Source organism: Psittacula echo (assembly GCF_963264785.1).
Source record: "Psittacula echo genome assembly, chromosome: 22".
In the NCBI taxonomy this organism is placed as follows: domain Eukaryota; kingdom Metazoa; phylum Chordata; class Aves; order Psittaciformes; family Psittacidae; genus Psittacula; species Psittacula echo.
Window position 1 is genome coordinate 164,823 of NC_137758.1, and position 16,378 is coordinate 181,200.

The window sequence follows — 16,378 nt, forward strand, 5'->3', positions numbered from 1 at the left end:
CGTCCACTGACTGAATAGGAACACCTCAGTAAATGAAACAATTTTCAGATTTGTGAAAGATCTGTGCAGAGCAGAGTGTGAAAAGGAAAAGAAGTCATGGTCTAGATAGAAATCTCCTTTGAGGACATAGATTTATAGAACCACAGACTGGTTTCAGTTGGAAGGAACCTTAAGGCTCATTCAGTTCCAACCCCCTGCCGTGTGCCGGAACACCTTCCACTAGAGCAGCTTGCTCCAGGCCCCATCCAGCCTGGCCTTGAACACTGCCAGGGATGGGGCAGCCACAGCTTCTCTGGGCATCCTGTGCCAGTGCTTCAGCACCCTCACAGGGAAGAGCTTCTGCCTAAGAGCTCATCTCAATCTGCCCCCTGGGAGGTTAAAGCCATTCCCCTTGGCGTGTCCCTACAGGCCCTTGTCCAAAGCCCCTCTCCAGGTTTCCTATAGCCCCTTTAGGCACTGGAGCTGCTCTAAGGTCTCCCCTTCAGGAGCCTTCTCTTCTCCAGGCTGACCCAGCCCAGCTCCAGAGCAGAGCTGCTCCAGCCCTCACAGCATCTCCATGGCCTCCTCTGGACTCGCTCCAACAGCCCCATGTCCTTCTTACATTTGGGACCCCAGAGCTTCATACACCTCTGAAGATGTCAGTAGTTCTGATTTAGCTAAGACTTCTGGTTTCATGGTTGTTTACAGAATGTTTTTTATTCGCTCTATATGTAAAGTAAAAATAGTGTGTTTGAATCCTGGCCTGTGTTTTGCCTTGTTGCTGCCCAAAGACATCACACTGAATATTCAGTCTGCAAAGAAACCTGCAGCTGGAATGGGCAAGAAAAGCTGTATGAACTAGACAAGTGAGGAAACAAGAGGCATGCAATCCATGAAGAACTGCACACTTTTTCATGGTTACTGTATGTTTAAACTAACCTATAAGCTTATTGCAACATACAGTGTATTGGAAAAGGCAATGTGATTCTTTACATGTCACTTAAACTCTCTTAGTATTCAGATATGTAGAGTAAGAAGAGTTCATGCTTTTGATGATGTAATACTATTTATTTATGAAATGAAGCAATTTCTATTTCATTGCTGATCTGTTGTTTGAACTTGTTTGTATGTGCTTCATTTCCTTCTCTGAAAATTAGGACAATCCTGAGGCATTGTGTTGTGGTGCACACACGTTTGAGTGAAGAGATCTATATCCATTCCTGTTGTGTTCATGTGATAATAGAGTTACTGTTTTACTGATGCCCAGGCATTTAAGTGATAAGATGATTTGTTTACTGGGAATGTTGTATTGTACATGCAAAGTTTCTTGATCAGAATGATGCAGACGATGAAACAAGGCTTTAGAATCTGAAGGCTACTTCCACTTCATTTTGAAAATACATGCTTAGCCATGTGTGGCAGCCGTGTAAGAATACAGAATGTGTGTGGGCACAATCCTAGCTTCAGTTTAGGCAGTCCTAAAATAAACATAGGACCCTCCTCTGCCAGAAAATCTGATTTATTCTGGGTTGAGTTTAGGATGCTGTACAATACGAGCTAAAGTAGAAGACATCTGCTTGCAGGAGTGTGCGTGCACTGCTTCATCTCCTGTGGCTGGACAGTATCATTTTTTAAATCTGCTGCAGATTAAACTTTATATATTTAGCACAATGTGTTCTGAGATGAAATAGAATAAATGCAAAGAGGAAATCCTTTATGCTTTTGCACAACGGATAGCCAATGGGTAACGGCCCAGCCACCACTCGCTGCTAGTTTTGATTTCCTCCAGTGAGACTTTGGTTCTGAGATCAGATGTGGATGGTTTCGTCTCTGGTTTTGACGCCATTGTACTTTCTTTTGTAACAGGTGATGTCATTGTAGACATAAATGGAAGTTGTGTGCTTGGCCACACCCACGCAGATGTTGTCCAGATGTTTCAGCTAGTTCCTGTCAATCAGTATGTGAACATGACTTTGTGTCGTGGTTATCCTCTTCCTGACGACAATGAAGACCCTGTGGTAGATATAGTGACAGCTACACCTATTATCAATGGACCGCCTGTGACCAAAGGAGATGTTTCTTTGACCAGCCAAGATCTAATAGCAGGAACAGTTGTGTTGGACCAGAATGGAAAACTGGGCCCTATGTTGGTCAATGGTCGTCTGAATGGCCCTTCCATGGATACAACTGAGCAGAGGATCTCTCTTGCATCTTCAGGAAGCTCTCAGCCAGAGCTGGTCACCATTCCTCTAGTCAAAGGTCCTAAAGGCTTTGGGTTTGCCATTGCAGACAGTCCTACAGGACAAAAGGTGAAGATGATTTTAGACAGCCAGTGGTGCCAAGGCCTTCAGAAAGGAGATGTAATCAAGGAGATTTGCCATCAGAATGTACAGAGCTTGACACACCTGCAGGTGGTGGAGGTACTGAAGCAGTTTCCAGTAGGAGCAGAGGTGCCACTGCTTATCTTGAGAGGAGGTACATCCGTGTCTTTACAGCTGTCATATGCCTTTTACAAGTCCCTTCTTAGTGCAATACCTAAGTCATGTCCAGTATCGACTGCTCTCCAAGTGTATTCAGTTGCTGTAATAGAGAGGTGATCACAGGAGACAGGAGGAAGCATCAGCAATGTGATGGACCTGATCACTGGAAATGCCAGAAAAATACTTATTTGTGCTTTCATATATTTATACTTCTTCATCCAGTCAGTCACAGACCAGAATGTGTCTTCTCCACAAAAGCTGACTAGTAGATAGTGTGTATTTGCCAGGAGGAACTGAATGAATTATGGCTGCTAAATGTCCATTTAAGCTTTTATTGTAGCCCTGAGAGTATCACTGCAGTCATAGACTTTACCAGAATCTCCAGGTCTTTTTCCTGTATGAATGCTACTATTCCTGAATCTGCTAAGGAAATAATTAGATTTCTTTGGTAGCAAGTGAAATTCCTCCAGACAAATTCACAAAGTCTCCATATCCAATGAACTGATGTGTGATTTGGTTGACCAGTGTGTAGCAAAAAGAGAAATAGATATTTTTCATTGTTGTACAGCAATTTCTGTACAACATATTCTAGTTCTAATTTGAGACTTCTGTGAAGTGGTGTTTTCAGCTGACTGAACATTCAGTTTGCTATTTAGAATCATAGCATCATAGAATGGTTAAGACTGGAGAGGAGCTTAAGATCGTCTAGTTCCAGCCCCCAAAGAAGAGTGAATTAGTTACTATTTTCAACCCAGGAGGAGCTGATTATATTGCTGTATTGCTGTGTAAACTTTGGGTGATCTAATATAGAAAATGCTTTCTACATTGTGTTTTCTTCAGGTCCACCCTCGCCTACTAAAACTGCCAAAGGGGTGAGTATTAGTGATGTATTTAAATTGGTTGCTGATGGAGAATATTCAGGGGGTTTTGATTGCAAAACTGGCTCATAAATATGATCTACTTAACACAAGAGCTTCTTTTGAGGTTTTTGAGTTGTTTAATGGAAATGATGGATGCACCTCTTACTACTGAAGAATCAAGAATGCTGCAAATAGTTTCTATGATAGAATCATGGAACAGTTAGGGTTGGAAAGGACCTTAAGATCATCTAGTTGGGGTATCTATGATATATATTAGCTCAGTAAAGAATCCTTGGGTTTAACAAAATACCCTCTGATTTGATAATGCTGATAGTAATGGATATTTTTGTCACGAGTGCTTCTTTTGCAAGTTGAGCTAGTTGGTGAACAGAGCTGTTTCTTAAAAATGTTTCTTGTAGAGAACAAAGTATTGCATTTTAGGAAAATCCCACTATCAGAATGCAGATGTAGCTTCTTTTTCTGTCTTTATCATGCTGGTTGAATGTTGAAGTCATATCCCAGCAGTGGGATAAAGTAAGCACACAAGTTTAGTGTGCTTGAAACAGACTGCACTCAGTAATAGCTTCAGTTTCTGTTCCTTGCAAGCATACAGCTGCCTGCATTGAATAAATCAGTGCATAAATCGCTGTAGTTTGAGGATGCAGGTCTGTCAGTGTGGCTCCTGTGTCAGTGCACTCTGTGCAGGCAAGCTAAAAATACCTTGGATTTGGAGACTAGTGTTCTAGCACACGTGCAGTAGCAGCTTCCCATGGAGCACTCGATGTTCAGTGGCATTAAGCAGCATGGCAAAATAATTCAGTTAAAAAGGGCAAGTTCTTGTGCTTAGAAACCTATAAGAACTGACAAACTGCTAAATGGCTTGTGGGGGAGTTTTCTTCTACTTCTTGTAAAAGGGCATATCTAAGTCTGTTCTGCTTGTGCTTTTGTTTAATGTGCAGACACATGCAGATTGCCATGTTCCAGTCTTCCAGGTTGGGTTTCAGCCCAGAATAAGTATTTAGAGTTACTTTAGTGTATAATTGATTGGAAATTAAGGTGAGAGACTGCAAGGATCCTTGGTGTCCTTTCTTTGTGAAATACTAATAGGTGTGTTGCATCTATGAACTACTGAATTACTAATTCCTCATGCCAAGTGTGAATGAACCAAGTATGTTCCTCCTGTTCAGCATTATAATGCTGTTGAGGACACCTGCAGCAAACAACCTGATATTGAGCACAGCTCAGGTGCTCTTGTTTGGAGGTGATTTGGCAGGAGGCAGTGCCCATGGAGCAGCTCATGCCCATGGTGGTGGTTTGTGCTCCAGATCCCAGCAGGCGCCTGCCAAGGAATCATCTCTTCTCCAAACATGACTGGTCCTGTATGCCTGCTTCACTGTGCCAGTCAGTAACTACCAGGAGCTTTACTCATCTCTGAGCAGCAGTCACTTCAAACACCCTTTGTAAGCCCAGTCCTCAGCAGAAATCTGTGGCCTGATGAGGAAGACCGCAGTAGGCTGGTCAGACACACAGATTGGAAAAGCTACGTTGAGTTATAACATTATTCCCTTGTTCTGCTCTGCGTTTCACTTGTGTGTGATGTTTATTGTCTTTGTGCAGAAGTACAATTAGCTTTTGATGTAATACAGATTTGGTGGGGTCTGTTTCAGAAGGACAAGCAGGAGAGTTCAGGGAGCTTGGAAGCTGTCAGCGATCCCATCCCACAGCCAATGCCATTTCCACCCACTGCTGTACGACCAGGCTCTCCTAAACTGGACCCTTCAGAAGTCTACCTGAAGTCTAAGACTATATATGAGGACAAACGTGAGTATATCAACTTCAACTTGGAAATGCTCAATTTTAAAGGACTTTTTTCGTTGTTATCTGTATGATAAAACTGTTGTGACTTTCTTACTGACTTTGATCGTGTCCTGTAAATAAAACATTTCAATAAGTGCATAATTCATACAGAAATCAGAAAAATCTGGAGCACTTTTTTAGAAAAAGATACAATGTGTTTATACCATATTTGCAATAAAACAGTTAATCATAGAAATGGTCTCAAGGATGATCTAGATCTGAAGTAAACTGAAGCAGACCTGACCATTTCAGAGTTTACAGGAGGTAGCTCGAAGTTGTTCTACAGACTGGCTTTTCTCCTGGCCCACTGTCCGAGTGCAGCTGTGATTTCTCCTTTGGTATTTGCAATCTGTCCTTTCCCTTTTCAGCCTTTTCTTAAAAGTAAATGTTTCCATTTTGGAAAGAGAACATCAGATTTGGCTGTTCAAATTATTTTTTGTGTTTGATTACTGTGTCCTCTTGATAAGGAGAGTCAGAATGCAGCACCAAGGCATTATCTTTCACTAATCAAATATAGCTCCTTACATGTTTTGAAATGTGTTTTCTTTTTCTCAGCTCCAAACACAAGAGATTTGGATGTTTTCCTACGAAAACAAGAGTCAGGCTTTGGTTTCCGAGTGCTTGGAGGGGATGGACCAGATCAGCCTGTGAGTGAAACTGTTTACAGTTGCCTGTAATTGCCTAAATATTACTGTTAGAATGACTCCTACTCTGTCATCCTCATTTCTCTCTTATTCTAAACAGTTCAGTGATGGCAAAATTGATCAATTCAGTGGCTGCCTTTTAAAGAGCAAGAATAGATTCAGACTACCTTTCTTCACCACCACCCCCCCCATGGTTGACTTTAATCTGCAAGGCTCCCATGCCCTTTCACTATCTGAGTCTGGTTTTGGCAGCAGTTGTCTCTGTCGAGTTGATAATACTGATGGTGTTTCTGTAGCTGTTGCTGTGTCTCAGGAGCCCTGAAAAGGTCAGTGCTGACACCCAGCCTTTGTCCCTTTCCACCTGATCCCAGCAGTGGTCTTGGCATAAAATGTGCCCTGGAAATGCTCAGTGTGCTGTGCACGTCAGCACATCCCAGGGAGCAGATGAGTAGAAGGAAGCAGCTGTTTACCGTGCAAAACTCCATCAGGCCATTCTTTTGAATGCAGCCCAGTGAAACAAGTCAGGAATTGGGGTTGTGCTGCACCCCTTTTCCCCCACCTCTCCTGCCAGGTTTTTAAAAATGCATTTTGTTCTGTCAGCCATTGGGTTTCTGGTGGATTCATCTCAAGGACATAAGCACAGCCTTTCCAGTGCACTCTCTCAGGCTTTTATTTGCCTTGTATTTTTCCCTCTCGTCTCATAAAATACAAAATGTGGTACTTAGGATTTTCATGAAAGCCTTGAAGCAGAACCTATTAAGACTGGCTTCCTTCTGCAAATGGATGTGGACATTGTTTTGCATTGTAGCTGGCATCAAAACGTAGCTGTGATGTTTGCACAGGAGGAAGAATACTAGCTAAAGCCTAGTGTGCTGTAACCAGGTCAGTGTCTAGAGTTCAGGTATGTTTTTAAGTTGTCGATGTAGTTGTTTTTGCAGGCCTCAGCCTGCAGAGTTGGGCTTGCATGACTCTCTGCTTGAGAGGTAATTGCCAAGGAATGGTGGAGTTGGAGGCATATGGGCAAATGCCAGTGCGGAAACCCCTGGGTAGTCTGTTCTTTAGGAGACTTCCCTTTATTTCCAAAAAGGCAACAATTTTTTTGCTGGGAAGAGGTGCTGAGACTTTTACCATATGTCAGGAGCCATTCCTTCGGCTGTCGAGTTAAGAGGAAAAGCTTTTGGAACTGACACTCAGTTTGTTTTCTGATTACAGTTAAGGAATACGGTTTTTTCCATTCACAGCTCTGATCCAGTACTGGCCTATTTTATTATTTTGGTTTTTCCTAACATGCATTTAAAGAAAAGGAAGAGCAAAACCAAAGAACTTTCCTTCAGTTGCACTTTATAGCATTTGTGGTGTTTTGTTTCCATGGCAGCCATAACTGTTGGTAAGTGTAAAGCTAATGTCATGAACGCTGTGTGCAGCTGGTCTGCCCACCGTTGTTTAACCTCCAACAAGTACTGGCCATAATTAATCTTAATCTTTCATTTAATCTGAATGTAATTCCAGCATATGAATAGTGTGTGCTCAATTTATGTCTGTTATATTTAGTAGCACTTTATGAGGTGGGAGTAGACACAGTTGATAAGAGGAGTGCAGCTGTTTGAATCCCATTATCTAATCACCAAAAGCTGTGTGCTGAAAAAGCTCCGAGCATGGAACTGTCTGAGCGGCTTTTCAGAAATAAATCTGAATTCTTTCAAAAGCTTTTACTTCTTTCCCAATCACTCTGACCTACTCTTGCTTAAAAAAATACTTGAATAAGTAGAGTGAGTGACAGAGGCTTTCTTTTCAATAATGTCTGGGAAATCCTATATATGTAAAAAGTACAGTCTATGCTGAAGTCAAAAGTTGACCATTATGCTCAAGAGACAGTGGTATTTCCAGAATTCATGGAAATAAGGATTAAAAATCCCTCAAAACTAAGTATTTACTCAATGCTTTGAGCCCCCAAATTGTATCCAGAGTCAGCTGGTGCAAAGTACACTTGCTGGCTGTGTTTCTGCTACAATTGGACAGTTAAATAATCTTTTAAATTACCTTCCCAAAAGCCCTCATCTGTCAGGATTCGCCTGGATTCCATTACGTGTTCTAATGAGTTCATGTTTTGCTGCTCAAACCCCCTGACTCTGCTCTGCTGGCAGATTTATATTGGAGCCATAATCCCATTGGGAGCAGCAGAGAAAGACGGCAGGCTTCGAGCTGCGGATGAGCTGATGTGCATCGATGGAATCCCCGTGAAAGGGAAGTCACACAAGCAAGTTTTGGACTTAATGACCAGTGCTGCACGGAATGGTCAGGTGCTGCTCACAGTCCGGAGGAAGATCTTCTTTGGTGGTATGTGTCTGTCTGTCCAGAGAGGGTACTGCAGGGGACACACGTCTGGCTAAAGGAACACTTTTTTTAATCAAGTCATCTAAAGCTGCTCTGAAACTTGTCAGTTATTGCACTAGAGATGAGCAGCCTGAGATTCAGGAGAGTCAGCTGTAATTCTTATTAAGTGGAGAAAAGCAGAATTCAATAAGCTGATGCTTTGGTGCTTGCTGGTTTGCACTGCTCACACAGGTAGGGCACTGAAAATTATGATGGCTTCAAACGTTTTTGCAAATGTTCATTAGAACAGCCACTAACCCCATGCAAATTGAGTAATGACACGATCTCTTTTCTGTACAAGCAGCTGTATTCTCAAATCTCTTGGCACCTCTGTGTAGCAAAAGTAAGTGCATTCAAACCAAAGATGACTCAGGGTAGCATCTTGTGATTCTGCAGTTTTAGATCAGTGTCCAGGTCAGCAGTGCACAGAGGAGCATTGTCTGTGATTCGATGATGCTGATCAAGTGAGTGACAGAGCTGGGATGGGCTTCAGGAGAATTGGTAACAGTCCCATGTTCTGATTACCAACCAATATTGCATTTCCATTGCATTACTCAATGTAATACCATTCATTTTGATACTTGTATTGTACAATCATTTTGTAATACCATTCATTCTGAGTATATACAAGTAAAAGGAAAAAGTATTTTGAAGATCAGTTCTCAATGTCTTTTAAGATACCTTCTGGTAGATGAATACTTCAGGACCAAAAGTTTGTAGGTTTCCTAGAAGAAGGCCTGACTTCAGTCTTCAGGCTGCCTTTTAAGAACTGTTTCCATTGTTCCAAGTAAATGGTTGCTCCTCACTTAAGATAGTAATAGTTGTGGTTTGTAGCTGAATCTCTGCCGTAGATCTTGTAGCATGCAGAAAAGCCACAGTGGGGTTTTTTTACTATAAAAAGGCATCAGGTCACTCTGACAAAGTCTGTGTACACAGAGCCAGGTCTGTTCACCTGTGTGCAACCAGTGTGCAGCAGGCTTTCCTTGCATAACTGGGCCTTTGAATGCTTTATCCTGCATCTGATTTCTGTCTGATCCAAATTGCATTGTTCATAAACTCACCCCTTACTTTCCCAGGCAGGCAGTGTTTCCTTACGCTGGCACTGATACTGAGATGTACAGTTTTGCTGTAGCTGCTTTGTAAAACAGCAGTATTGTTTTTTCCTCATTTGTTGTTTGCCTGTTACCTGAAAGGGGAAAAGCAAGCAGAGGAGGAGGAGTCACAGCCTGGCTTCACACAAAACAGCTCTCCCAGGCTGAATCGGGTGGAGTTTGCAAACTTGCAGTCCCCAGAGGTCTACGATGTCCGTTTGCAGCGGAAGGAGAATGAAGGATTTGGCTTCGTCATCCTCACCTCAAAGAACAAACCTCCTCCTGGTGGTAAGTGCAGTGTTCTGGTGGTGGTGTCACTGCCTGATGCTTGTACCAAAGCTGCTGCTGGCAGCAGCAGATAAGATGGGATGCAGCTTCTTTATGGATTTCTCCTTCTTTGATGTGTTGGTGTTACCTACCCAGCACTCTGCAAAGATACAGTCATTTTACACTCACACTGTTTCACAGCCTGAATAGCTGAGGCTTGGTCTGTCTTGCTTCGTGTTCATGCTCTTCTTCACCCAACAGTGACATAAGTGGAGAGCAAGGGGAAAGTCTGTCACGTGCAACCAGCCCATACACAGGAATGTGAACTTGCCACAGTCCTCAGGGCAGTCCTCAGCACGGGGTGGTGATGATTCCCACACTGCATTAATTTGTAGGTGTTTTAATGGAAGTATAGTTTCAACTTTGGTTTTTTTATGTTACCTAATCAGGTAGAATTTCTCATTTTGGGGGATCTGAGAAAGTGGAGACTGCAGTACTTGGAAGAAAGCAATGAAGTTGTTATTGTCAGACAGGTAGGGTGCTTGTCCAGAAAGATAATCAAAATGGAAAAGGAGCATGCTCTGGTATTACAGTTCTGACATATGGACATGGCTTCAGGCATAGCTGTAAAGATAAACAACAAAACAACCAAGGTTAAAAGCAGAAAAAAAACAAAATACTATGAGCAGAAGTGAATGAGAGAAGCTGCTTGAAGGAAGCCGTGGAGACCAACTCAATGACTAGAAAGATCTGTGGCCCCCTGCACAGGAGCAGGTCTGCTCAGTGTAATCAAGTACTCCTTGTCCTGATGACTGCTACTTATCTCCCAGTGCCAGGGAGAGGCTGTTGAATATTTTTTGCAAGAGGTGGTGAGAAGGATCATCTTTCTGAGATTCATTCCTGTTGGCCATCACAAAATAGTTTATAGACTAGTTTGGGTTGGAAGGCAGCTTCAAAGGTCATCTAGTCCAAGGTTTGCTTATCTGTGGCAGCCCTCAAAATACAAGCCAGCTCTGTGTTCAGCCACAAATGAACTCAATTCACTGACATTAAGGTACAGATATCTCCTGAAATCCTTACTCAGTTTCTTTAGTTCTGTAGTGTAAATCACCCTTCTGAACTCATCTGGTTCCAGACAGACACATGATGGCTTGACAGCATGTCTCTTACTGAGCCTCAGACACTTCTGTTTTTCCACTTCATTTTACTGCACAATAAAAAACCAGCAGGAGCACAGAATAAATAACAGTGTGCTGAATTCTTGTGATATATATTTAACGTGTGATGCAGTCTTGGCTCAGTCAGTACCTTTTCAAGAATGTTAAAACCAGCCACTCTGGAAGCACTCAGCATGGTGGGATGGTGCAGCAGCAGTGGTCCAGGCACGGTGCATCCTCTCTCTGAGGATCTGCTGCAAATCCCTGTTTATTTATTATTAGAACTGAAAGTAGAGGACAACTAAAACCAATTCCAGTGCAGAAAACATAAGCTCTGTCATCCAGGCTGTTTCTAACACACAGGGAAAAAAAAAAAAAAAAGAGATGCTGGTGCAGCCACAGGCTGTGCTGTGCAGAACTTTCCTGTGGCACAGTTTAATATGGAGCTATTGTGTTCTTCTAAAGCCAGGATTATTTTAAAACAAGTAATCAGCAGTTGAGTCTGCAGCCCTGCAGTGCTTTCCTCTTCACAGTTGGCTCTTAGCTTTATATAATAGTTAAAAACCAAGTCTAATAAGGGAAGATTAAATAACATTTAAACTCATGGTAAATGCTAGAAGGCATCAGTGTCTGTTCTTTCACAGCAACTTCTGCTAGCTCATTAAAACAATCCTTGATGGCTTTTCAATCTTGGGTGCCTGATGATGATGTGAACGTGTTTCAGATTTGCTGCCATGGTTTTGAAAAGCCAGCTGATAATTCTGACAGGTCATAATGTTCCTCACCTCTCCAATCCTGCAGAGAAAAGCATGTTTGGGAGAGCAGCAGCTACACAAAATAGGTATCCATCAAACCTGCTTCTAGGCTTTGGAGGTGCAAACAGGCTTTTACATGAAGTACCAGTAAGGGTATTTGTGACACATGTGGAGGTCAGTTTGGAGAGGTCTTTGGAAATGAGTTACAAAGGAGCAGTGCAGCAGTTCCTGTGCAGAAGAGCCCTGCTGAAGGATTTGGGAAGGACAGAAGCAAATTTTGCTGTGCTTTCAGGCATACAGATGAACGAAAGGCTGCTCTAGACGCATGGGGAAGCACACTGACTGATGTGCTTTGATGTAATGTGAATCTGCTGTTGGGGCACCCAGGCAGCTCAACGAGCTGCTCTTTTGCCCCAGGCTTTGGTAGGCTTCTCCCCTCACAATGGCATCTCGCTGGCTGCCCAGTGCCATCTGCAGCACTGATGTTTGGGTCAGCAAACTGTAAAACAAGGTCTCTCCCTAAACACCAGCTCAGCTCTTGGCAGGGAGACACTGGAGCCATGGTAGGGCTCTCCCTCCAGAGGAAGAACCATGCTAGAGTGGAGCATCCCTCCGTCCTTGCTGCCTTTTTAGTTCTGCTCTTCCTGCATCTGTATTCGTCTCTGGGAAAGTAACTACAAGCAGCCTTTTTTCCTTCTAGTTCTCATAAAATTGCCTCTTTTCCCTGTTCTGTCTTTTCTGACCCCATCACTTCGGCCTATAGAGGAGTCTCTCTATGGAGAAGAGTGTCACCATGGGATGGACTGAGGAAACCAAGCCAGGAGAACTAGTTAAAGTTCAAGATGATTATTACAGGTTCAAGTTTATCTTGGAGAGCAGGAATAGGGAATGGGTCTGTGCAGACCTTGTTGTGCTACCTGGGTGTGCTGAGGGTAGCTTCTAATGCTCGCCAGGTTACTAAGTCTCTGGCAGGAGAAGTTGGATTTCCTTTTGGAGGCTTAATTTTTGGTTTCAAGGAGGAAGGCTTAACCTGTGCATCTGGATTTCTAATGACTGTGTTAAACTGAACATCCATAACTGTCTCTGAGTCTGCACAGTGAACCAGGGTCTCTCTGTGAAACAGAAAACAATACAAGAGGCAAAGAAACTGCTTCAGAGTGCTCCTGGGACACATGGTCTTACTCATCCCTTTACAGATGTGATCTGCCTCCTTCTTGTGTTTCCCTTTAGGCATAACACCTTGGATGTGGTAAGGCTGTGCTGTCAGGGGTTGCTGTTTTCATTCATTCTACTTTCTTCATTATTTGCAGGTTTTTTCTTGCACAAGCAGTGCCACCTTTTAGAGCAGGAGCAGTCTCTGGGATGACTGTCACAATCTACGTCTGTGTGGTGCTTGTGTGACATAAATCACTGTGAGGGTGGTGAGGCCCTGGCATAGTTTGCCCAGAGAAGCTGTGGCTGTCCCATCCCTAGCAGTGTTCAAGGCCAGGTTGGACGGGGCTTAGAGCAACCTGCTCTAGTGGAAGGTGTCCATGCCTATGGCAGGGGGCTGGGACTAGATGAGCTGTAAGGTGCCTTCCAATCCAAACCATTCTGTGATTCTATCATTCATATGATTGATTGAATATTAGTAATCAATATCAAATGAATATGTTGCTGTGCCTGTTCTTGATTTCCTAGTGATTCCTCACAAGATTGGACGAGTTATAGATGGGAGCCCAGCTGACCAGTGTGGGAAGCTGAAAGTGGGAGACCACATCTCAGCAGTGAACGGTCAATCCATCGTTGAACTCTCACATGACAGCATAGTGCAGCTCATCAAGGATGCAGGCAACGTGGTGACTCTGACTGTTGTGGCTGAGGAAGGTAAGGAGGGTGCATGGTCCCAGCATGTTGATGGATCCTACTGCACTGCCAGAGTCTGATGTTTGTAACTTCTGAAGTTAATTTGCTTAAAGTGGAGTATTTTAAGATGTTTGGCAATTAAAGAGAGTGAAGCTCATCCAGTTGCTCTGGAAGAGCTGAAGGCAAGTGGGGCAGGGAGAGACAGCTGCCAAGGTGGTTATACTGAAAAGTAAGATACAGCTATGAACAACATGATGCAGGGTAAGAGAAATTCTCATGACTTTTCATGTGAGAGAGACAGACTGCTGCTCACATGGAAGCATGTCTTAATCAGACTTTGTATTCTGCAACCAAAGAGAAAAGACTTTTCCTTGGGGGTGCTGCAGCAGACACAGGATGATGCCCAGAAAGAAGATCTTGCCCCAAGGCAGTGCCTGTCTCTTGCTGCTGCCAGGAGCTGTGTTCCAGATGAGGCAGGTGCTCCCGGGATGCTGTGGAGCATCTGGCCTAGATGCTCAGGTGCTCTAAGGCCACAGGGACACCTGCTTTCAGATCCTTTCCATTTACGCACTCTGAGGTTTTCCATCCTGCTATGTTAAAACACACAAATTGCCCAATGCTGTATCTCTGGGATACAAAAGAAGCATCCAGTAGTCCTGTCTGCCAAAAGCACCCTTTGAAAAGTGGTCACATCCCACCATGAAAACCTTGCCTTGGGGTTTTCCTGTAGAGCCTCCGGGGTTGCTAGTGGATACTTCACATGCAAATGCTGTGTCCATCCAAGCATCAAAGTGAGTATTTGCAACTGCAGAGTCATCACAGAGTCACAGACTGGTTTAGGTTTGAAGGGACCTGAAAGTTCATCCAGTTCCAACACCCTGCCACGGGCAGGGACACTTTCCACTAACACCAGGTTGCCCCATCCAACCTGGCCCATATTTTTAATGGGAGCTCTCATGCAACACTGTATTCAATATGGCATTGTTTCTACACAAACAGTTCACTATAAATATGTAAGATCCAATCATTTGAAGAGGAAAAGCTGTTTTCCAACCCTGCTTGCCACTGCATTTTTCTGGATCACTGCTTGTGGCTTTAATTAAACTTGCTATCATTATTTTACCAGAAAGTTGGCTTTTTTCACCCTTTAAATAATAAATACCTGAAGCCAGAATGTGAATAAATCCAATAGATGATTCTCTAATTTCACATTCATGGCAAATATTTAACATGCTCTCTCAGCCTGCAATACAGAATTTCAAAGGCTTAATTTTCTGTTTTGTTAATGCTGAAGCAGAGAGACTTCAATAAATTGTTACTTTTCTATTAAGGTTTTCATTCTATCAAATCTGATTCATTCCATTTTGAAGGGACATACTTCAAAGCAGTTGCCCAGGGCCATGTTTATAATACAACTGAAGTTGTATTGGTTGCATTAGATTAGTTTCTCTGGGGCTCTTAATCAGCTTTGTTTTGAGAACAAGCTTTCTAAAGGTAACATTTTTGTCCATTATTAATGCATGGCCTTACCTGGATGCTGTGTAAGAACTCATCCCACTTCCTCAATTACAGATTTGGAGCCAGAAAGTAGATACAAGACAAGAACCTGAGGAGAACTAATAGAGAAGGGGGGATAAACTCTCAGTAGCAGGTGATAAAACCAGACTGAAGAGACCAGACAGAAAAAATGTGTGGCATAGAGGAGGTGGAGTTGGCGTGTATCAGATGTAAAGACAGTGAAAGAGAGAGAAACAGAACCTGTTCCACCAAAATGAGGATACATCACCACGTGTAAATTCGCCTTGATTTACCTGGAGAAATCGATTACCTCCCAGCACAAGCCTGTATACAGCAGATCCTATAGAAAGCCAGGGTGGATGTGAATTAGTCACGAGTCCAGGTGCTTTCCCCACTGGTTTACAGGGCGAGAGCTGAGCTTCAGAGATGGTTCACAAGACAACGGTGAATGCTGAGGAAGGTGCAGGATGCAGCTCCAAATTAAAAAGTGCCCTTTTGCCAGAAGCTGTTCAGCACCACAAAGCATAAACCCTGATGGAGTTTGCTGTTCCCCATTATCTTCAGTGCTGTCCTCTGGGACTGGCAACAACAATACTACCTTGTCCCCCTTCCCTCTACCTCCCAGCTTTCACAGATGCGTGATATTTCCTTTTCATAGAAATAAATGGATTGCACTTGATGTGCCAGAAGACATTCTTCAGCATTTTCAAAAAGCAGGAGCCTGTCAGCTTTTGTCGAGCATTAGCTGGAAACATGAGGGAGCAGGCTGAAGAGAGGACTGGAGGATTTGTACAAACAGATGGCATATTTCTTTCCTGTGCTTCTAAATTAAAACTCTGAGGATAAACCAGGAGTAAAAGTTGACGTTTTGTCTCTAGAGAAAAAACTCCTGAAGCCATATCATCGTAACAGCACCAAGCAGCCTGTGAAGGGCTTGGGAGGTCTCACATACCTGAGAAATTCAGTCTAATAATAAGCATTATGTTTTCCTTCCATTAAGATCATAGAGTCACAGAGTGGTTTGAGTTGGAAGGAACCTCAAAGCTCATCCAGCTCCAACCCCTGCCACACCTTCCACTAGAGCAGCTTGCTCCAAGCCCCTGTGTCCAACCTGGCCTTGAACACTGCCAGGGATGGGGCAGCCACAGCTTCTCTGGGCACCCTGGGCCAGCGCCTCAGCACCCTCACAGGGAAGAGCTTCTGCCTAAGAGCTCATCTCAGTCTCCCCTCTGGCAGGTTAAAGCCATTACCCTTGGCCTGTCCCTACAGGCCCTTGTCCCAAGCCCCTCTCCAGGTTTCCTGCAGCCCCTTTAGGCACTGGAGCTGCTCTAAGGTCTCCCCTTAAGGAGCCTTCTCTTGTCCAGGCTGACCCAGCCCAGCCCTCTCAGCCTGGCTCCAGAGCAGAGCTGCTCCAGCCCTCGCAGCATCTCCATGGCCTCCTCTGGACTTGCTCCAACAGCTCCATGTCCCTCTGGTGCTGCTGCCCCAGAGCTGGATTAGGACTGCAGTGGGGGTCTTCCCAGAGCACAGCAGAGGGGCAGGATCCCCTCCT

General features: G+C 43.7%; 1 protein-coding gene across 1 annotated transcript in view; it reads left to right on the forward strand.

The window, feature by feature from the left end:
* The window catches only part of MAGI3 (membrane associated guanylate kinase, WW and PDZ domain containing 3), a gene marked incomplete at its 5' end in the record, with an annotated part of 74,124 nt that overhangs the window by 50,954 nt on the left and 6,792 nt on the right, over positions 1–16,378 (forward strand). The window contains 7 exons of the mRNA XM_080632941.1: positions 1,846–2,454; positions 3,300–3,331; positions 4,987–5,140; positions 5,732–5,823; positions 7,965–8,157; positions 9,387–9,572; positions 13,144–13,329. Of these exons, the coding sequence (XP_080489067.1) occupies positions 1,846–2,454; positions 3,300–3,331; positions 4,987–5,140; positions 5,732–5,823; positions 7,965–8,157; positions 9,387–9,572; positions 13,144–13,329 (1,452 nt within the window). The remainder of the gene's footprint in view (positions 1–1,845; positions 2,455–3,299; positions 3,332–4,986; positions 5,141–5,731; positions 5,824–7,964; positions 8,158–9,386; positions 9,573–13,143; positions 13,330–16,378) is intronic.